General features: G+C 42.3%; 2 protein-coding genes across 2 annotated transcripts; one reads left to right on the forward strand and one right to left on the reverse strand.

The window, feature by feature from the left end:
* Positions 1-1,250: 1,250 nt before the first annotated feature.
* LOC308104173 (uncharacterized protein) lies at positions 1,251-3,210 on the reverse strand. Its single transcript, XM_080454502.1, has 3 exons — positions 3,123-3,210; positions 2,731-2,907; positions 1,251-1,686 (listed from the first exon to the last, which is right to left on the reverse strand). Exons 2-3 carry the CDS (start codon positions 2,847-2,849, stop codon positions 1,320-1,322), a joined length of 486 nt encoding a protein of 161 aa, XP_080310628.1. The 5' UTR covers positions 2,850-2,907; positions 3,123-3,210; the 3' UTR covers positions 1,251-1,319.
* A 4,667-nt stretch (positions 3,211-7,877) lies between these two features.
* LOC308105238 (bifunctional coenzyme A synthase-like) lies at positions 7,878-21,837 on the forward strand. The gene is made up of 10 exons (XM_080455874.1): positions 7,878-8,035; positions 9,700-10,463; positions 12,721-12,935; positions 15,939-16,073; positions 17,086-17,275; positions 17,880-17,944; positions 18,036-18,120; positions 18,700-18,797; positions 19,652-19,798; positions 20,136-21,837. Exons 2-10 carry the CDS (start codon positions 9,758-9,760, stop codon positions 20,202-20,204), a joined length of 1,710 nt encoding a protein of 569 aa, XP_080312000.1. The 5' UTR covers positions 7,878-8,035; positions 9,700-9,757; the 3' UTR covers positions 20,205-21,837.
* Positions 21,838-21,850: the final 13 nt, after the last annotated feature.

A 21,850-nucleotide genomic window follows, 5' to 3' on the forward strand; every position in this document is an offset into this window, starting at 1 on the left:
CTTGAGTAAAAGTACAAAGGTATTGGCATCAAAGTAGTCATATTTGTATTTTTTTTCCTAAAATAGCAGATCTACAAGCTCACAATAAATATTTGTATATCATTAAGTATTAAATGGACGTACTCAAGGTAAAGTAAAAGTACCTCAAAATTCTACTTAAGTGCAGTAGAGTTACAGTATGTACTTTCCACCACTGCCAAAACATCACCATGCCCAATGGAGACAAGGTATTTTAGAGGCCTGACATGGAATAGTGGTACAAGATAATGTTGACAGTAGGATATTTGGGGATCACGTTGATGAGTGTTGGACTGGGCAAGCTGGATGAAGGACAGATGTATTTTTCCAATGTCACAAAAGGATTTGGAATTTGTACTGTTCTGTGGCTGTCATTAGCACCAGCTGGAGTAATCAGCCACATGTCACTGAGAAGCAAAAGGTTTACTTCACAGTTCTTTATTAATTATTTATAGCCTAAACCTCCAGGTTTAAAGTACATTTGCATTCAAAGGACCACAATCATGGTAATACGCTCTCAAGCTTTACTGTTTTATCCTTTCAGATATGTACAAATATATGTTTATGCATATGCAGTCGTGCCAGTAAAGACGTCAATCAATAAAACAGTCAAACAGGGATAATAATAGTTATTAAAACTTTACGTTTTATTTGGGGGGATTGGAGAGTCCATTTATCAGTGCTGACATTGTGTACATAGCTTATTTTTCACATACAGTATCCAAGTACATGAATGATATCAAAGTGACACACAGTGTTTAGCTTATACAGTTTAGTGGTCTGGCTCAAGCCATACAATAAATTACTACACGCATATGAATGAACAGAAACATGTATCTAACTTTCAACCCTCAATAACATGGTTTTCTAATAACCTCATTTAAGTATCTACACGTCTCGCTTTGTCTTCTACATTCCAAGGTCAAATCAGCTACAATGATGTGTCGCACTGTTGCTATAGAGAAACAAACAGTTTAATTCTCAAATGTGTGGAAGTGCAAATCCCCAGGAACATGTGCCAAAGTGGCCATTATACCAACAACGTAAATAAATGCAGTGATTCAACTTTCTAAGATAAACCTTAATTGAACCATGTGAGGAAATTCAGGTCTAATAGCAGCAACAGCAGTAACAGTGAAACACTGGATAGGTAGGTACAGGTAAGAGTAGAGTCAACAGCTAGACAAGACAGCTAGACTTAGAATAAAGATTCTCAAACTAGATAGATGGACTGTAGCAAATTTAAATCATCACTTGATCTATCTATCCTTCTTGACTACTTTCAACCTCTTGCATCTCTCTCAGCCTCTATGTATTTCCTGGGTCATCACCCTACCCAGGGTCCTCGGTATTTTGGTCGTAACGTCAGCATTTTTTTTCACCTCTCTGCCAGGCCCCGCTGCCCCCACCACTGCCCTCCTGGGGACCATCCCACACCGCACTCCTTCCTGTATGTGTGTGGAGGCCTGCTGCCGGCCCCTAGGTCCGCTTTGGGCTGCCGAGGTGGAGGAAGGCTGGGCCGGACCGCCGGGTCTGTGCGTTTTGCTTTTCGAGGGCCCCTCCTGGCTGATGGCCCCCGAGAGATACCGCTGGAGGAGTCTCCTGGCCTCCCACTGTCTGAAGAGACCCTGCTTCCCAGCAGAACACTGTACCTCCACGACTGTGGGCCTGGGGGAGGGGGGAGTGGGGGGTTTGGGGGTTGACACAGAGTGCAAAAGTGCAAGAGTTAGCCTCTGTATTAACATATTAACCCTCGCATCCCTAATCTGACAGGCATTCAGCAAAAATATCTATGGCTATTTTCGGTGAAGAGATTTGATGTAGAGCGGAAAAAGGAGGAGGGCATATAGACCTTGGGGGACTCTTTTCAGTGTGTGTGTGTGTGTGTGTGTGTGTGTGTGTGTGTGTGTGTGTGTGTGTGTGTGTGTGTGTGTGTGTGTGTGTGTGTGTGTGTGTGTGTGTGTGTGTGCGTGCGTGCGTGCGTGCGTGCGTGCGTGCGTGCGTGCGTGCGTGCGTGCGTGCGTGCGTGCGTGCGTGCGTGCGTGCGTGCGTGCGTGCGTGTGTGTGCGTGCATGCGTGAGTGCGTGCGTGCGTGTGGCAGGTATGGCACCCCTATATCTTCAAAGCCTGATCCAACCTACAACCCCTCCCGCTCACTCAGATCAGCTAACACAGGGAAGCTGTCAGAACCTTCCTTAAATCATCCGGGACAACGCTCCACACGTCCCAGACTCTTCTCCCTTCTGGCTCCCAAACTGTAGGAACAAACTCCCCATTGCACTTAGAACTGCAAACTCACTCCCAATCTTCCGCCGTAATCTGAAGACTCACCTCTTCAGACTCCACCTTAGACCGTAGCACTTGCCGTAGCCCTTGCCCTAGCCTCGACGACCTTGCAGGCTTATGCAAAGGTTAAAATGTAATTTAGATAGCATGTTATGTAGACAGATGCGAGGTTCATTTGTTGACCTGGCATCCTATAGTTTGTATAGTTTCAATGTACAGATATTTAAATATATATATATTATTCAGACTGATGATAGGTTCTTGGTTTACCTGTGATCCTAGATTACTATTTACGGTATATGCATTAGATGTATTACCTTGTTGTCCTTGCTTACTGTAAGTCGCTCTTGATTAAGAGCGTCTACAAAATGCCTAAATTGTGAATTGTAAAATTGTGTGTGTGTGAGTGAGCTGGCTGCTCCTAACCTGTGGTGTTTCTGTGGCATGAGGCTAGCACTGTGCCAGTGGGCGCTGTAGCTCTCTCCTGTCTGCCAGTCCTCCTCCAGAACGCTACAGTCCAGCTCCGCTGTCCCCAGGACACTCATTCCTCCCGCTGGGTTGTGTCCTCCGGCCTGACCCTTGTCTACTCTAGATTTGACCTCCCTGGGTCAGAAAAAAAAACAATTACCACTATTACCCTGGCCGGTGAAAAAAGTTTACAACGTGTTGCACGGCGACGCATTATGAGCTATTTTTTAAAATGCTTGGATAGGGCTTAAAGTCGTTACTCGGGTCAGAGAAGAAGAAAACAGAACAATTAAATACAAAACACGCAATAAAGACAAGATAATATAATTTAAAAGGTAAACAATACTCACTTTTCTGACCTCTATGTTCCACCAAATATCTGTACTTATCCCTACTACCTGCTTCTGTTCTATTCTGCTCTGTTCTGTTGAATTGTCCTGTGGTCTCTCGTTGGTCCTCGTACCAAGCGGATTCTACTCTACGGGTGGAGCAGTTCAGAGCCTTTATGGCCAGACAGTCTGCTTGGGTGGATGATGGGGACATTTATATAGTGGACAGTCTCAGTTATTTTGGAGTGGCTCAGCTGCCACCTGCACACTGTTGACACTGGACACCAATCAACAGGCTAACTATCAGACTGCACAGATAATGACGCTTAAGCCTCCACACACGCCCATACAATCATTTACACATGCACTATGCATGCTTACACTATGCATACACTATGCACACACACACGAGCGAGCACTCGCGTGTGCGCACACACACACGCACAAGCGCGCGCGCACACACACACACACACACACACACACACACACACACACACACACACACACACACACACACACACACACACACACACACACACACACACACACACACACACACTTGGAAGACTGCTTTACGGGCTAGTGGGGAATGAATCCTAACAAATAAACAAATAAACACTCACACTCAATGACAAAATAAGCAGGCAGACACACCCACATGCACATATGCAGTACACATACAAAAATGTTACGTGCACATGAATTCACACGTGCAAAACAAAGCAGGTGCGTGCACCCTGTCCTATAGACAGACAGACAGACAGACACTTGAAAGAGATGAAAGATAATGAAAGTGATATTGACGGGCAGAGACCAAATCCCCCCTAAGCTCTCTGCACTCTTCCACCCCCACCCCACCCCACCCCACTAATCAGCACTGCCGGGAAACTTAAGCCATTAAAGAGCATAAACATACGCTGCTTTCAAGACTGTGTGTGTGATAAGATGAATAAACACTACCCCAAATACTGCCCCAAATCCTGTCTCATCTAGCCCTGATATATATATAAATGGTGACAAATGTTTGCGTGATAGAAACTTGTTTTCCCTTTTTTTTTTTCACATAAGCCACTTGAACTCTAGTATTCCTATTCTGGGTGGAAGTGGAACATTAGCCGGAAATAGCACACAGTCTCAAAGAGGTTGTAGATCTACAAGCTCACAGCTTGTAGGTCTGCAATTTTTGGCGAAGAGGTTTGGTGTGGAGGGGAAAAAGTGCAGTACAGAGCCAAAGGTCAAGTACAGTATATAAGTATTGAGGGTTTAAGTGGTTACATGTCTGAAAATAGACCTTAAAAGGTCGGGTAAGAGATTTTTGTTAAAATAAGTGTTAAATTGATTTATATTCTGATAGTAATCATTGGTAGAGAGTGTTTGTTCAGTAACAGGGGTTAAACTGAAAATGCATTTTCTTGATTAAACTGAAAATGGATACCAATGTTATCCAATCAGGAGAGAGAACTCACACAGGACACAGGATAAACAAGTGAATTTGGAATTGATGACACAAAGAAATGAGCAGACAAAATTCGAACTGGAACACTATAAGATTTAAGCTGATAAATGGGTACTTTCTCCTGATTGGCTGAAGATTGGCCACCCACCTGAAAATGTATTTTCTGTTTATTAAAGAGCCGTAGAAATGCAGAGACCCCTGCTACTGAACAAACACATATTCTGTAGCAGTGATTACTATATAACGCTTTAACCTTTTAACAAAGAACGTTTTGTTTTTCACTTACCATACCTTTAACATGAATCCAATATACAAACAAACAAACAAAAACATTAATTTACACAACACAGATATTAGTGCTGTCAAACAATCTATGAAGCTCTGTGAAATCTATGAAAAGGTTTAATCTGCAACACAATTTCATACAATATGTATTGGGGGTCCCTGCTTCATCTCCCTCTCAGTTAAGGGTTCTTGGCCTGAAAAACTTTGAAGACACCTGCTCCAGCCTCTAGGCCTAGGCCTAGGCCCTAGGCCAGGCCTTGCACTTTTGAGTTGTGAAGTGCAGCCTCTGCTGTCTCCTGCTGGCTGCTTCAAGTACAATTTTAAATGTTCGTGCACAGAGACAAGGACCAACTTTTGGGTCAAAATATAAAGCAAATGGGGTTCGAATCCACCGTGGTGCATCCGGCTTTGTCGAGCGTCTACACGAACACAATTGGCCCGTGTCCCTGTCAGCAGGGAGTGTTGGGCGGGAGGAGTAGGACGAAGACTCTACGTCCTCCTGGTGGGGGCTCCTCACTGGCAGGTGAGTCAGTAGGATACGACAGCAGTGACAACACAGAAATGCGTGTGGGGAGGAATCAATTGGCATAACGACTAAATTGGGGAGAAAACGTGGTAAAAAATAAAGCAAATAATGATGTTATACCGTAACTTTCAGTAACAAAACACTTATTTTCCTTCATGAAAATGTCACATCATGTTCTACTCTGTTACTTGGGTAGCATTTGATAAGTTAGAAAGAACTGGGAAAACCTGCAGGACAAAAGTCAATTAACCACAAACAAAAGTCAATTAAGGATGAGTACAGAGATAGCAAAGACAGACAGACACGCGCGAGCGCGCGCGCACACACACTCACACACACACACACACGCACACGCACACGCACGCACACGCACACGCACACGCACACACACACACACACACACACACACACACACACACACACACACACACACACACACACACACACACACAGGTAGGAGTCAGTTCCTCTCCCTTGGGTCAGAAAGATGGACAGATAGAGGGAGAGGACAGAGGGTAGATAGATAAAGAGTAAACAGCCATGGAGATTAGTGGCTTTTAAAGGAACAGTATAATGGTAGTATAATGAAATAATGGACATTTGGCTAAAGCCACATCAGACCATTTACAGAGCTGGAGGAACAGAGTGAGTGAGGGAGTTCTACATTTTTTATGAGGTTCTTACTCATAGAATAAACGTTGGTTCTTTACATTTGTAGAATCAACCAACAGCAAGAAGGGAAATCGTGACATTAGTGCTTAGGCAATATTGTTCCTGCAGTACACACACTAAAATCCTGAATGTTAAAGGTAGGGTAAGTGATTTGCATTGGTTAAAATAAGTGTTAAATAGCTCTATATTCTGATAGTACTCATTGCTATAGAGTGTTTGTTCAGTATTAGGAGTCTCCTTGTCTCTCCACCTCTTTATTAAACAGAAAATGCATTTTCGTTTCAGTTTCAGTTTCATTTCCAATTTTATCCAACCAGGACAGAGAACTCAGTCAAGATACAGATTAAACAAGTGAAATTGGAAGTGATGACACTAAGAAATGAGCAGACAAAATTGGAACTGGAACACTATACAAATTAAGCTTAAAAATGGGTACTTTCTCCTGATTGGCTGAGATTTTGACACCTACCGAAAAAAATATTTTCTGTTTATTAAAGAGCTGGAGAGACAGGGAGACATCTGTTACTGAAAAAACACTCTATAGCAATGATTACTATCAGAATATAGTATTTTAACCTTTTAACAAAATACTTTTTGTTTTAACCAATAAATATCACTTACCCTACCTTTAATTTAACTCATGGAACCACTCTCAGAATTACACTCTTGTACACTGTCAGGGTTAAATGAACACTCATGATTTAATGTGTATACCTATTGTTCTTATAAGTGACTTGTCTGGCTAAATACTGTAAAGGTTAAGTAATACTATAAAAGATTACATAAGGATGGACCATATTAAAGCTACAATCCTGAATGTCTTCCATTGGGAAATGTATAGACCATGTATCATGTAGGAAGAGCATAAGTGCATTATATCCCCTGTCCAAGGAACAGGTCTTGAATTGGAAGTGCAGGAGGAACTGCTCTTCTGGGGAAGCACTATATTCTATTTCAATGTATGCAGGTCCCAAATAGTTGCAAAACTGAACAGTGTTTCAGAGACAAACAAAATTGCATATGAAAACCAACTCTTCCTGATGACTTAAGACCAACAATGGATGATGTTAAACTGCGTTAAATAACTCCTAAACCCCTGCATTACCAGGTATCTCCGTGGCGTGCACCGTTAAGCATCAGGCTTCCAACCCAGCGCCCCGGGATCCCAACGTAGTTATTTATCTTATCTAGTGTGTGTAGCAAATTATTTTATTGGGATTAAGGTTAGGTATTTTTTTTATTGGGATTAAGGTTAGGTATTTTTTTATTGGGATTAAGGTTAGTTTTAGGCATAGTTTTTAACCAGGGGCGAAGCAGTTCCGCGCACATAAGAAGAGGGCCTGTTACTACGACCCAGTGGGAAAGCAGGGCTCGACTCAGGGACACCCATCGACACATTGCTGGTCTGGCCTGGAATCGTACCTGGGACTCACTGACTCAGCTATAGTTGCCCCATTTGAATAACACAAATCTTGTATTTGGTTGTCACTACTGTAACTTTTAATCTAATGGGTGTCGGTGTCATATTTTTTATTTTTCTTATTTTTCATTTCTAAACTGTTTATATGATTGAGCACAAAAGGACCCCAATTGAAACAAGCCATTGGCTTTCTTGGGTTTTTTCAATCCTATTTAGTTGACCTTGTATTTAAACTGTACTTATTTCACATGCTTTTTTTCTGCAAACCTCTAAATAAAGTATTCAATCAATCAATCCAGCCAGCCAAATACATACATTGGAGGTCTTTGACATGAACTTGCAAAAAAAAGGTACTATCCCTTTAACATGACAGTGCCTCCGTGGCCTCGCCCCCAAGATGGCGTCCCACCACGGCTTGTTGTTGTGTTGACTTGAGCAGACATGCAGCAGTGAGTGTTTTCTGTTGAATGTCAACACTTCACTCACTGTCTGTCACTGTGGATTAGCTTCACCATTCATTCCACAAACACACAGTCCTCCTGCCACGGCAGCCTGATCATTCTTTCACAACTCGGGTGAGTTTTTACCTTCGTTGTTTGCCTGCTTTAATGTGTCTTCGTCGTACGCGGTGTTGCCATGTCCGCTTATTATAAGCGACTTCGGGCTTGTTTTTATGTAAAGTTGCTTGTAATTGTGTTTTTTTGGGCTTGGTGTTTCCAATCGTAGATTAGCCAATCTACAATGGCGACACGTTGTGAGCTTATAGATAGGCTATTTTCAAATAGCCGATGTTATAGGTTTAAAGTGCTCTTGTAGTCACTTCTTTTTGGCTTGTTTTCATATACCTGGTTGCTTGTTTCTCTCGCACAACCTGGCAACTCTGGTCTCTCGTACGTTGAACATAGCTGATCTGCAAGCTCACAACGCGTCGTACAACGACGCATAAAAAAACAAAACAAGACTGTTTTAAGATGTCGAAAGCCTACTTTCCTTAGTGGGAACACTCTGAGCCCCCCACCTCACGTCTAAAACGCACTTTCTGGTCAGAAAATAAAATATTCCACCGGGTGGGGAAATTGTTTTAGATGCTCCACTGCGCCCCCTACAGATCTGGTCAATGGATTTCCATTTCTATTGACAAGGTCTGTAGGGGGCGCAGTGGAGCAACTAAAACACCCTCTCCACCCGGACCAGAGCTAGACATATCATATATTCACCTGTTTCCTAGGCTGTGTGTTTTCCACTTCCTGTCGATTTCATTGGATATCATTGGTCATCTGACCAGTTTCATTGGATTTCATTGGATCAAATCGACAGGAAGTGGAAAACACACAGCCTAGGAAACAGGTTCTCAAACTTTTTCATGTCAAGGACCCCCAAAAGTATATGTATTTGGCTGCAAGACCCCCCCATCTCAAAAATATTTTGTGCCAGGGACTTTTCAAAAATAGCAGATCTACAAGCTCATAATGTGGCACGAAGTGACGCTCTATGAGCATGTATATCTGCTATTTTTGAATAGCAAGTATAAAATATGGTTAAAGTGGTTAAAATGATTGTGACGCTACATTAACTCATTTTGTTGGGGACCCCCTGTTACCCCCCCAAGGACCCCTGGGGTTCCCCGGACCCCACTTTGAGAACGAATGATATCTGGCATCGACCAGCAACTATGTGGTTCACTGACCACAGCGACTTGTTGACACGTGTATTAGAAGGTCATAATATTAATAAACAGCCTTCACCTTTCATGTATTAGACTCATAGTTCAAAGTGCAAACACTGTTGATAAATGTAAAAAAATGACATAAGTATGACCTAGTGCTTACAGCTTACATAGCTACTGTAAACTGTGTGTGTGTGTGTGTGTGTGTGTGTGTGTGTGTGTGTGTGTGTGTGTGTGTGTGTGTGTGTGTGAGAGACCAGTGACCACACTGTAACTTCAGCTCACCAATGCCAACAAGTTTAATATGTAACAGTCACAGAACTAACACACAAGGTGAAGTCTTGGGTGTAACAGTGTCAATGTGTGGCTACCTCTTCATCACTGTTACACAGAATAATTATTGTCCAGTGCCACTGCTACCTGTGCAGTAGACAATAAAATGCCTTTGGGACGTAGTTAACCAGTGAAACCAGCACAGGATCATTGACATTAGTTCTAAGTTGACAGCCTGATAGCTTTACCGTTGACATATTTTCACAAACCTTTTTTTTCCTTCTTCTACCCTTCTAACAGTGACGTCTCTTGAGATTACGGTGAGAGGCACACAGCAACCGCGTATTCGTGACGCACCATGTCCATGTTCAGCACCGGGCTGCTGGTGCTCACCTCCCCCCTCCACACCCTCCCCCTGCGCATCGCTCCGGTGCTGAGCTCGGCCGCCCAGGTGGTGGAGCGCACCCTGTACGTCCACCTGCACCCCGGCCTCAACCTGGGCGGCGGGAGCCCGCCTCGGTCCGTCTTCATCCCCCCCGTGGTGGACCTGTCCAGCCTGATCTCGCGCCTCTACAGCAACGCGGCCGACGTGTGCGGGCACCTGGACGTGCGCGTGCTCCTGACCAACGTGCGCGCCTCCGGCCCCGGCGGCGCGGGGTCGGGCCAGGGTTGCCCCTTCCCCACCCCGCAGGCGCTCTCTCACTCCCCGGAGGTGGTGCTGACGGACTTCCCCGTGCAGGACCCGGGCCAGTCCCTGCTGGTGGCCCAGTGTCTGCAGGGGTACGCCGGCCACTGTTACGCGTGCGGCCCCGGCCTGGTTCCCGTGCTGCTCCACCCGCAGCTGGAGGAGCTGCAGAGGGAGGTGGAGCGCGTCGAGCAGGAGAAGGAGGGCGCGTCGAAGGACTGCCGCGAGCAGGCAGAGCCCCTGGAGACCTACAGTGACGTGGTGGTGGGAGGGACGTTCGACCGGCTGCACGGAGCCCACAAGACGCTCCTCAACACGGCGTGCCTGCTGGCCAACAGGAGGTTCCTCATCGGGGTGTGTGACCAGGAGATGCTTAAAAGTGAGTGTTTATTGTAGGAGAGAGAGGGAAGAGGAGGTAGAGAGAAGAGATGACCGCGTACGGCTGTCACGATTATGACATTTGCTGTGACGATTTAATTGTGTTTTTCACACCAGAATATGAATAGAAATTGCATTTCTGTTTGGCTTTTAGGCTTTGAAGTATGCACAGGGCAGATGTGACAAATAAGCAAAATATACAAAGAAATGACTGACATATTTAATAACTTTATACTTAAAATATTAATAGTAAAAGCAGCTTGTAGATCTGCTATTTCCACTATTTTTGAAAAAGTTTGAAAATATATGTATATATATATATTTGTATATATATATATATTTGTATATATATATATATATATATATATATATATATATATATATATATATATATATATATGACGATGATGCAAAATAATTGCGACTATCTCACATAATTACCGATAATAAGACGATTATGTCATAATTGTGACAGGCCTAATGACCGGCAGTGAATGTACTAAACCAGATTCAAACCATGATATCACTATATATGGTCTGTCTGACATATAGTCATGATATATGTCTCTTCAGGGGTTTAAAGTTGAGCTTTTAAGGATGTGAGACTGACACAGTTTGATAACAGTCATGTTATGGTGTCTCAAGCCAGTCAACTGTTCCACAATCTTTGAATGCTATTGAGAGTCTGTACTTCGGCCTCCTAAAAGTCCTGCACTTGTCATCTGTTTGTAATTTCCATTCAGGAAAATATGTTTTGAATGTTTATAATATATTTCTGCTAAGCAGCAAGCTAGATGGGCTTTGACTAATTTGATTTGCAGTAGGACTTATTATTTACCAGACTGCACAGGCAAGATAGAAGTGGGAGGGAGGAGGGACATCCACTCTATTTACAGCGGATTGTCTGTGCTTCCGATGTATAGATTGTTATGCAGAAGTATTAGAAGATTGTGTGCGCCAACAGTCTGTCTCAAGAAACTAGTCACGTTAGGACAGTGAAAGAGGACCGTTGGTAATTATTTCCTAGATTGTTCATTGCTCCCCAACCCTGTTAATGTTTTCCATTTGTCACCGTGTTAATGCCTGAAAAAAACATTGCGACGTCACGGACCCAGTGACAGCAGTAATATTTTATCTGGTCTAGGATTACATTATCTATACAGAAGTAGTCTGGGAGGCTTCGGCTCAAAGCCTGGACAGCAGGGGCGCGGCCACTGCTTTCTGATTCAAATCAACAGCCAATGAAGAAAAGGGGGCGGGATCCACATGCAGTGGGTGTTGCATGTAAATAGGAGCGACGGGAAGCAATTTCCCCTTGAGAAATTGCGGCTGCCATTGTTGTGTACTGCTGTTTGCCTCTCGTCTGACTTTTTAGACAAGTTGCACAGCTCTCAGACCGGTAAGAGGCGTGTCCGCTCGGATTCTGAGCGTAAATTACATCCCGCCCACAAATACCAGGGCTTTGGCCCAGAAGTTCCTCGCCCCTCCCGTTTGTTTGCGAGAGCTGGCGAAAACTTCTGGGAACTCAGATTAATACAGAAGGTACTGTTTGATTGCAGTTTGCTGCAATCATACAATCGTATGTATTATACACAGTATATTGACTATTGGAGAACGTACATCGTGATGTAAAGTGTCAAAGTAATGACAAAAATATGAACTTTGAAATATATCAGGACAAAAGGCAAAAATGGCCCTAGAAATCTGAAAATGGCTGTGAAGGGGGGAAAAAGTCAATTGTGAGAAATGATCATTATTGTATTAAATATACATTTTTCATTATTTATATGTCTGATGATGGTCACATCACAGCACCTTGTCGTACAGCGAAATTATGCATTAGCCTCATTTCCACCTCATATCTTGTCATTACACCACACATGTGGGGGTGACTCTCTGAGTAAAAAGTTATAGAACACACATTTACAAATGCCCCAAAAATTATGAATACATTGAAATGCACTTACTTTAAACGGGGGATGATTAAGGATTACTGTGATTATGGTAAGCTCACATTTGATATCAAACACACCATACCTGTAACTTTCACTAGCCCCCAAAAAAAAAGTTTAAAAAAAAAGATAACTATTCAAAACCTTTTTTTCTTCAATTAATTGAAAATCAATGCATTTAATCGAGTACATTCTTAACGGCAATTAATCGATTATAGATGAATTGTTAACATCCCTATGATGATGAGAGAAAGTTGATGCTTCTAACTACCTCTTCCTCCTCCTCCTCATCCTTCCTGGACTCAGAGAAGGTGTTGAAGGAGTTGATAGAGCCCTACCCGCTCCGCGTGCAGAGGCTGCAGCAGTTCCTGCAGGACGTCAGGCCCTCGCTGCAGGTGGAGATCGTGCCGCTCGACGACCCCTTCGGAGCCTCCGTGGTCGACTCGGAGCTGCAGTGCATTGTGGTCAGCGAGGAGACCAGGAAGGGAGGCGAGGCCGTCAACAGAAGACGTCTGGAGAATGTAAGTCGGAGCAGTGGTGGAAAAAGTACTAAAATGTTTTACTTAAGTAAAAGTATCAATACTGCAATGTAGAAATACTATGTTACAAGTAAAAGTCTGGAATTAAAAATGTACTTAAAGTAAAAGTACAAAAGTATTGGTATCAAAATTAATTAAAGTTCCAAAAGTAGGAAGTGCTCATTATGCAGAATGTCCCATTTCACAAGTTTTCAATTGTATAAAATGTATACAAATCTTTGAAAATAGCAGATCTACAAGCTCACAATGCGACACATTGTGAGCTTGTAGATCGTCTATTTTCAAATGGCCAAAATGTATATAGGGTCGAAGCGGTTAATGTATGTTCTGTAATAACAATCAAAATCTACAAAGTAACTAGTAACTTAAGTTTTCAAATAAATGTACTGAAGTGAAAGTACTTGTAGTTTCTTTGCCTCTGCTGAGATGTAGCAGAGTAAAAGTACTGTAAACTGTAAATGCTCCAGTGAAGTAAAAAATACCTCAAAATTGTACTGAGGTTAGTAGCTGCTACAAAATCTACAAAGCTACCATTAGTTGAACTGGCTTCAACTGCAGCTACAAAGCTACAAAAGGTGTTGTTTAACCATTTCCACTCACCTTCTCTCTTCACACAATTCCTGCTTGTAATGCAGGTAAACTAATTATTTCGGTCAGCCAGTTCCATGTTCTTTTTTTAACCCCAGGCTTTATATTTAGTTGGGCGGACGCATGCTTGACACCAATGTCAAGCATGCAAGCAATGTTGATCAACACTTCAACAGCGACTCTGCGACAGATATACTATGTCGCTTGGTAGCTGCCGGTTAGCCTGGGACCAGACGAATCTGCGAGTGCCAAAAAAAAATGCACTCTGCGATTTGGGTCTGGCACCGCTCCATAGAGAATCCATTTCCTGCTCCAGAAGACGTGGGTGACCAATCCGGGCCCAGTATTCGAATATGGGAGACTGTAATTGGTAGTTGGTTTCAGGTCTAACCAATTGCGTCGAGGGCCATTGTTTTGATCCCGGCCCTTGGGAAAACAAACTTCCGCATGGAAGCACCAGACTCATATCCACGCAGTGATATAGTCTGGCTACGCGCAGTGGCGCGGGAAGGGGGGGGGCTATGGGGGCTGCAGCCCCCCTGGTGTTGGGAAGCAATTTTTTTATTTTTTTTTGTAAATTTAAAAAATACATATAATTTTTAAAGTCTATACACACACATATATTAAAACAATGATGTATTTAACTTTGGAGAATAAAATATTTGCTGAAAAAGGTGAAAAAAAGTGGAATAGGTGGAAAAAACGCGATAAAAAAAAAAAAAAAAAGCCCCAGCCCCCCTTGGAATAAATGACTTCCAGCGCGCCTGGCTACGCGAGGCTAGCTGCCGGTGTGAACGCAGCATTAGACTGCTGTATTTTCATTCTAACTGCTTCTAAAACAATTATTTTGAACAATGCAGTAGATCCGTTTTCAAGACGAGGCTATTCCATCCACAGTCGGACAACTGTATTTATGCGTTGAGAGTGTCTTGAAACTAGTTTCACACATACCCTTTGTATGTATTTAGAACACTAGGTTAAGGTCTGGAAGCCAACAGAGTGGGAGAACATGGTTATAAAATTGTAGACCCTGTTATTTCAACACAGACACAGGGAGTTGCCCTGCTTTAAACTGAACACAAATTCAAAAATGTCGCTGGGCTAACAGTGGAACTCATTGCACAAATATTATGTTTGAGAGAGGATTACACATGTCTTTTGTTGTGTGTGGAGGTGTTGAGCACACCAAACTACATTCCATGCAGTTGTGATTAGGTACTTAACCCATTAAGACCTGAGGCCGATTCTACAAATGCCTTCTAAACCAGTAGTTCTCACAATTTAAAGATTTTTCAACAATGTTCATAAATAGCAGATGTAGAAGCTCGCAGCGCGGCACAAAGTGACGCGCTGTGAGCTATTTTTTAACACAAATATGACACAGATGCCTTCCCGGTTGGAATGTGTTAAAGTCTCGACTCTTTGAGGGAGAATCGATTGTAAGGGTTAAGTTAACCCACACCAGGAAGAATCAGTTAAGTGAACGACCGGTATTAATACTGAGTTAACCTTAAGTACAATGACTGTAAGTGAAATGCTCTTTAGACTGACCATCCAATCTCCTGTGAGCTCATTTGAACTGCAGGAACAACACCAGTGTGCTTGAATAATTCTCTATCTATCTATCGGAAGACTTGACATTTCATAGAATAGAAATGGCTGTATTGTGTCTAGAGTCAGTTTAGCTGCATAGGGGTGAGTTAAGGCCACTCAGACATACAGTAACGTTTGTCTTGCCTCCCATGCTACACCATAGAAATGTTTATACAATGCCTGCAGTGCAGTATAACATATTTACTAGTACAGTTATATTGCTGCTTCCATTCAACAAAAAAATATGAATTACTAGTTGGTGAATATTTGCATTGCTTATTCCATTAAGTTCTATCTTGTCAAAGTCTATGCAAGAATATTGAGAGACCATACTGCACAACAGTATGCATGTTGTGTTACTAAAACTATTACAGTATAATAGCCCCCATTCATCCACATTGCTTACAAACGGGAATGGACCAAGACCATTAGTATTATCATTTCTAGGCAAAGTAGGGTATTAATCCTTTTGTACTTATTCTTAGGAATGTGCATATTTTTAAGCACAGCACAAGCACCTTGTGGTAGAACCGGTGAACTGTAATATGAAACGTAAATGTGGATGACAATGCATTTCTGCACTCTGATGAGAACAGAGTTTAAAGCAAGTCTAATCTGCACAATATTTCGTTCTTGCTTGTCAACCCACAGCTAAGCTGTCATACGACAAAGTAGAAAACAGGGCATTCATTTGTGAAAATAAATAAATAAAAATAAACGTAATAATATGAAATACGACGATACAAGGTTTCTGTCCGACATTGATGATATCTGACACGTTGTGTTGTGTTCTCCTGGTGCCAGGGTTTGCCTGGCCTGATTGTCCATGAAATCCATCTGCTGAAAGACGCCCACCACGACACAGAGACAGAGGAGGAGAAGATCAGCTCGTCCAGCCTGCGCTCCCGTCTCCTGGGAACCCTTCTCACCCCGCCTGAAGTAAGCCCTGCCAACCACAATGTTTTTGCATCTACAATAAATTAAGGACTGCATTTGGATAAGAGCATTGATACTGATGCTGGTATCTGCAACGGCAAGTGATAACACAGTACACTGAGCAGTAAAATGATAAAGAATAAACGTAGGAGCATTGAAGAAGTAAGATTATAGTCAAACATGTATCATTTATGGAGGATTTATTGCTTGTTGAAATTCTGCACGGTGTTCAGCTCGGACACACAGCAATTAGTGCTGTTAGCGAAAATAGCAGATCTACAAGCTCACAACACTACGCGATGAATTGTGAGCTTGTAGATCGGCTAGTATTTTCGCTATTTGAGGTACAGCAAATTATATAGGGTATAAGTGGTCAAATAGAGGGCTGAATAGCACTCGCATGTGATGGAGAACACTGTTGAACTGAACCGCTCTCTAAACATTGTCATATTGTTGACCGCATTCTTCTTGCCACTGCAGAGCTATTGTGATGGAAAGGGTTCACATTCCCATCTCCACCCTTCCCCATTACAATGGAAACATATTAGGCTTTTATTATGTCGTCCCTCACATTATAATGCCACTGTAATGTTATCTGCTTTAGCAAAATTGCCCATACAATATTAAATGTAAACGGTATTGGTGCTTTTATCATCCAAATTTGACTTCTCAACAAGATGTGGAAAGGAACATGAATGTTTTCGCCCTAAACTCAACACAATGTTCTGCCTCCCTGCCACATTTCTAATAACATACGATAATACAATATTTTTGGTCAAATGTACAAAAAAATTGTAAGCACCTTTCATATGATAAAATGTGTCTGAAGTGGTGTTGCAGTATAGAGAACAATCTAAAACTAAGTTGACATAGTTATGAGCAGTCATTTTACTGCTTCACTATGGTTGCTGACTTGCTGAAACACACCCTTCAGGTTTTGAAACTTCATTGTTGAAAATGTGTAGGATCCCTGACCCTTCTGACAGCAGCCCTGTCTCGTATTGCCCTGAATCAGGACAGGTCCCATCTCCCTGCTGTCCCGTACGTCATCGGGCTGACGGGAGGCAGTGGCAGTGGGAAGACCTCCATCGCCAGGCGCCTGGAGGCCCTGGGTGCCGTCCGCATCGACAGCGACCAGCTGGGTCACGAGACGTACCGGCCGGGGGCAGTCGCCTACCAACGGGTTCAGGGGGAGTTTGGTTCAGGTAATGGAACTTTTATCAACTTCCTTTGATTAATCAAAACCCTCGTCTTCTTCACTCAGTCATCACTATCCATTATTGCAGAGTGAAAACTGTTTAACAAAGCATAAATAAATGTTTATATAATTTATACAAACAGTTTATTTATATTAACTTTATTTGTATAGCACCTTTCTTACATAAACTGCAGCCCAAAGTGCTTCACACAAAGAAAGAACCCCAGACATAAGCCTTGCTATATTAATATATCAAAAATGGTACGTAAAGGGAATGCCCATTATATGAATTCCAGTCTATAAAAGTTAATTTTAAGAAATTATATAAAAAAATAAAAATAATTGACAAACCCTTTTTGAATATTGATTTGATACTTTATTTGACAGAAATGCAAACGGCCCGGGGTACAGTCATACATTTGGGTTACAAGGATAACACAAAAAGGTCCTGGGGACTTTACAACACTCCTGTTTGTTAAAATATTCAGATTTCACGTTATATCTTATTACCTTCGTCTTAATAGTATCTTAATACCACTATGTTCTGTTGAGAAAACATGCATTAAATAGACAATGATATGGGATATTGGGGGATTTGTTCTTGCTTTCAGACATCCTGAATGAAGACAAAACCATAAACAGACGCGCACTAGGAAGAAAAGTCTTTGGTAACAAGGTAACATGATCAGTACAAATAGCCTGTTTTCTATGCTAGAACACCAGTAGTGTCAGAATATGGGCTAATGGGACTTTTGTTTGTTTTATAGGAGCGGTTAAAAGCGTTGACAGACATTGTGTGGCCAGAGATTGCACTTCTGGTTAAGGAGAGAATCCACCAGGCCAGAGAGGAAGGTATTATCAAGATATTATGATTATTTCATTGTTACACACATTATACAAGAGAGGGTAAAATTATAATTACTAGTCCATACCCGTGGGGGGATATGCGCACATGATCTGGCAACCCGGGAGGCAGTTCGTCCCATAGCTCGCGGGTCCATCCCACAGCTGGGCAGCAGCCGTAACCATGGCGACATTCTTTTACACAAAAACGCTAATAAACAACTGACAGTTAGGAAAATTGAAAAACGGGCGTCGCTGTTCTGTGCACATGGTAATAGTCAAAGGCTGTGTGCAAATTCAGATCAATTGCTCCAGCCACTGAGGAGAACCGGGCAGAAGAGATTTTGGCCTCACCACCACCCACCACAGCGGTTTCTAGAATTATAGTAGGATAGATTTCTTTGTAGGACTATAGTATATGTCTAAAGTATAAATCGAACTTAATAGCTTTTTTCCCCAACTAAATTTAGGACGATCTCCCAGTATTTAGGATCTTCCACCCCATCATAATAGAGCTATGTCAGGGAACAATCTGTACAAGGATAGAAATGACCTCTCCGGTGTTTTGTGTCTTCTTGTCCTGTGCAGGTAAAAAGGTGTGTGTTGTGGACGCTGCCGTCTTACTGGAGGCTGGCTGGACAGACATGGTCCACGAGGTCTGGGTTACCATCATACCAGAGGAGGAGGTACTGTAAACCTCCATGCTTGCATGATTCTGCTTAACTGGAGCTCAGGGGTGTCACCAGCTCAGCCAAGGAAAAAAGTCGATCTCACGACCACAAAGGTCTCTGTGGCTAGGAGTCAGTAGCGTATATATCTGCAATCAGTTCTTCTCAATCAGTCCAAGACCAGCATCAACACACAGCTAAGCTTAACCTCTTTCTACCTAGCGTTCCTACGTTGTGCATGTCATTATAGGACAAGATTGTCCTGTAAACAGCTTAAATGGTGAAAATAGCAGGTCTACAAGCTCACAATGCGTCACAGTGCGACACGCTATTTTCATTATTCGCCATCCCGCAAAGTATTTAATGTTCACTTTCTTCTGGAAGTGGACATTGATATTGATATTGATCCTATTCACACGTCATTTGGATTTCATATTTCAACATGGTTAACTACCTCCCAAGTATGATGTAAGTGCAAAATGGCCGTCATGTGAACATGGTGATTAATATGTGAATTGGTCAGAGAATACAGTATCTAACATACAGCACCGACTCAAATATCTCGTCGCTAGAGGCTTTAAAACCTTGACATTTGATCTGTAAAAATGAAAAAAATATAATTTGTGTGTCTCAATTAAAGCAAAGGTTCCTTTTTGCTCCAAGCTAACAAGCTATTGGTGCTGTTTCTATAGAAGAAAAAGCTAATTAAGCCAAGATACCAATACAGCAACTGGAAAGTTTCTATTTTAAAAATGATATGCAAAAACCTTTCTCCCCCTGATATGACAAGTTCAAGGAGGAGAAAATGTACTTTTATAGACTCTTCCACTAAAGCAGAAATGTTTTAAATGATCTCTGCTGGTACCTCCTAGGCGGTGTCGAGGATTACTGAGAGGGATGGGGTGAGCAGCGAGGACGCTGTGAAGAGGCTACAGAGCCAGTGGTCCAATGCCAAACAGGTCGAGCACGCCAACGTGGTGCTCTGCACACAGTGGGAGCCTGATGTCACCCAGAAGCAGGTCAGAAAAACACACACACACCATCTGTTTTAACACTAGCCAAGTTTTGAGTGTGATAAAAGTGAGGAAATAGCCAGCACACAATGAATGTCCTTTTCACATGGTTTTATTTGCCTCTCACGGACGCGTTTCAACCAAACGTGTCTTACTCAGCGTTGTCACGGCATAATGCCGTGCCGTATAAAGGCTATTGTCCTTCCCGCAGCTGGTTCGAATCTGGCCAGAGGATTTCATCCTCTCTCTCCCACCTTTACTGTCTCGCTATTGGGCTTGCAAAATAGTCCATCAGTCCTGTCACTGTGACATTTAATTTCACCCGGTCTCTTTGATCTCAAAGGTACTCAAGGCCTGGAACCTTCTGCAGAAACGGATCATACAGAGACCAGAGGCCAATCCGCCGTCCTGAACCCTACATGAGGACATGTAAGCTGACCCACTACCCGATGTCTCACACAGTTTCATCTATCAACTGCACACGTGCACAGCAACACTTGTGTCAAGTCCCAGGACATCTTTCACAAAAACGACCCCGTAGAGAAATTTGCCTTAAAGGAAGAGTGTGACGGGGCACTGTGACATTGCAACGAACCCACGGAAGTGGGTCCTTCGACCAAGACTTTGTGCCTGATCGATATTTTGTGGGGTCTTAGCATTATTTGAGACATGGACAGAGGTGGAGCCCCATTACATTTCCCACGATACGGGGAATGAATTGTTATTCCGATTTTATCAAAGGTTTTCTGACAAATCCCCTGCTGCTTTTATACAGATGCCCATTTTGTTTAGCTGGAATGCATGTCATCTGACAATCTTTACTGTACAGACCAAACATTTCTGCATATACCAACAACACAGACACGAGAAGTAGCCCGACGATTAGATTGATATCTAATGTCTGCTGCACAACTACAGAACAGTCGTTAAGCACTGCCCCTTAATCACTTTCAACTTTGCGTTCCTATTTTGGGCATGTCATTAGTACTGTATAGGGCTTAGACAACAAATCTGTCGGATATCAGTTGAAACAACAGACTTGTTACAGGCCAGCCAATCAGTTACCTTAGTTCTCTGGTAAAACCCAACTTTATTCAGACCCATCTCCGCTGGAATTGATGTCATAGTCACTGGGTTTGACCACATGAGATTTATCAACTAACGATTTACTTGTAAGACGGGTTTAGCAGAGTATAAATTTAACTACAAATGTAATTAATGACAGGAATTAAAAGTTAAATACGTGATTGTGTAGGACTGTGTGGAATATTTCTAATAATGCTTACTTATATGCAATAGCTCACAAATATAAATAAGGTACATTTCTGACATGTGCTACTTTCAGTGTGGTAAGATCCTGTGTAATGTGTTGTGTAGATAAGAGCAATTAAATGAATCAGGTGTATACTGTGATAACGGACATCTGCATGAAATATTTTATTTTCTGAACTTATACCAAGATGAAGTTGTACATATGAGGAAAAAGTGGTGGCTCCTAAACCAGCTTATCATACCACAATGCATTGTACAGCCAGAGCAGAGGGTAAAACATTAAAATGGCTGTGTTCATTATATTGCTGGTGGTTAAGTGTGTTCAGCCAGTGAAATAGCCTGACCTCAAACTCCCAGATCATGAGCTTGTAAAAATTGGTTACCGGTTCAAGAACCACTGGCAAAAGAAATAACATGGCTCAATTAACACAAGTTCAGTAAGAGGGTATAGCGGGGGAAAGACATTTAAAAGAAGCATTAACTTGATATACATTTGAAAACATGGTCAGTATATAAACAATATTCAGTAAGTGAAGTAATAACCATTGAATTGTGAAGTGCATTGACCATTACAGTATATTTCACAGCTTTTACTGGAGTTAGCAAATTATCAGCTTCCCCCACCACACGTCTATTGGGTAACAAATACATTCAAAGGTAAGAGAATAGTCATACTGTATACAGTACATATTCCCAAGAAAGAGAAAAGTTAGAGTGTCCAGAACTAAAATGAGCAGAAACCTCAGTAACTGGTGTTGGTTTACAAGCAGACTAATAGTTCCACAG

The sequence above is a fragment of the Gymnoscopelus braueri genome (assembly GCF_963280865.1).
Source record: "Gymnoscopelus braueri genome assembly, chromosome: 17".
NCBI lineage: Eukaryota > Metazoa > Chordata > Actinopteri > Myctophiformes > Myctophidae > Gymnoscopelus > Gymnoscopelus braueri.

Bases quoted from the DNA above. Each gene is read 5' to 3' on its own strand.
- LOC308104173 (XM_080454502.1), bottom strand. From the start codon at position 2,849: ATGAGTGTCCTGGGGACAGCGGAGCTGGACTGTAGCGTTCTGGAGGAG. The intron at 1,687-2,730 runs GTTAGGAGCAGC...CCCCTCCCCCAG, and splicing joins ATGCCACAGAAACACCACAG to GCCCACAGTCGTGGAGGTAC.
- LOC308105238 (XM_080455874.1), top strand. From the start codon at position 9,758: ATGTCCATGTTCAGCACCGGGCTGCTGGTGCTCACCTCCCCCCTCCAC. The intron at 17,945-18,035 runs GTAACATGATCA...TTTGTTTTATAG, and splicing joins GAAAAGTCTTTGGTAACAAG to GAGCGGTTAAAAGCGTTGAC. The intron at 18,798-19,651 runs GTACTGTAAACC...GGTACCTCCTAG, and splicing joins CCATCATACCAGAGGAGGAG to GCGGTGTCGAGGATTACTGA.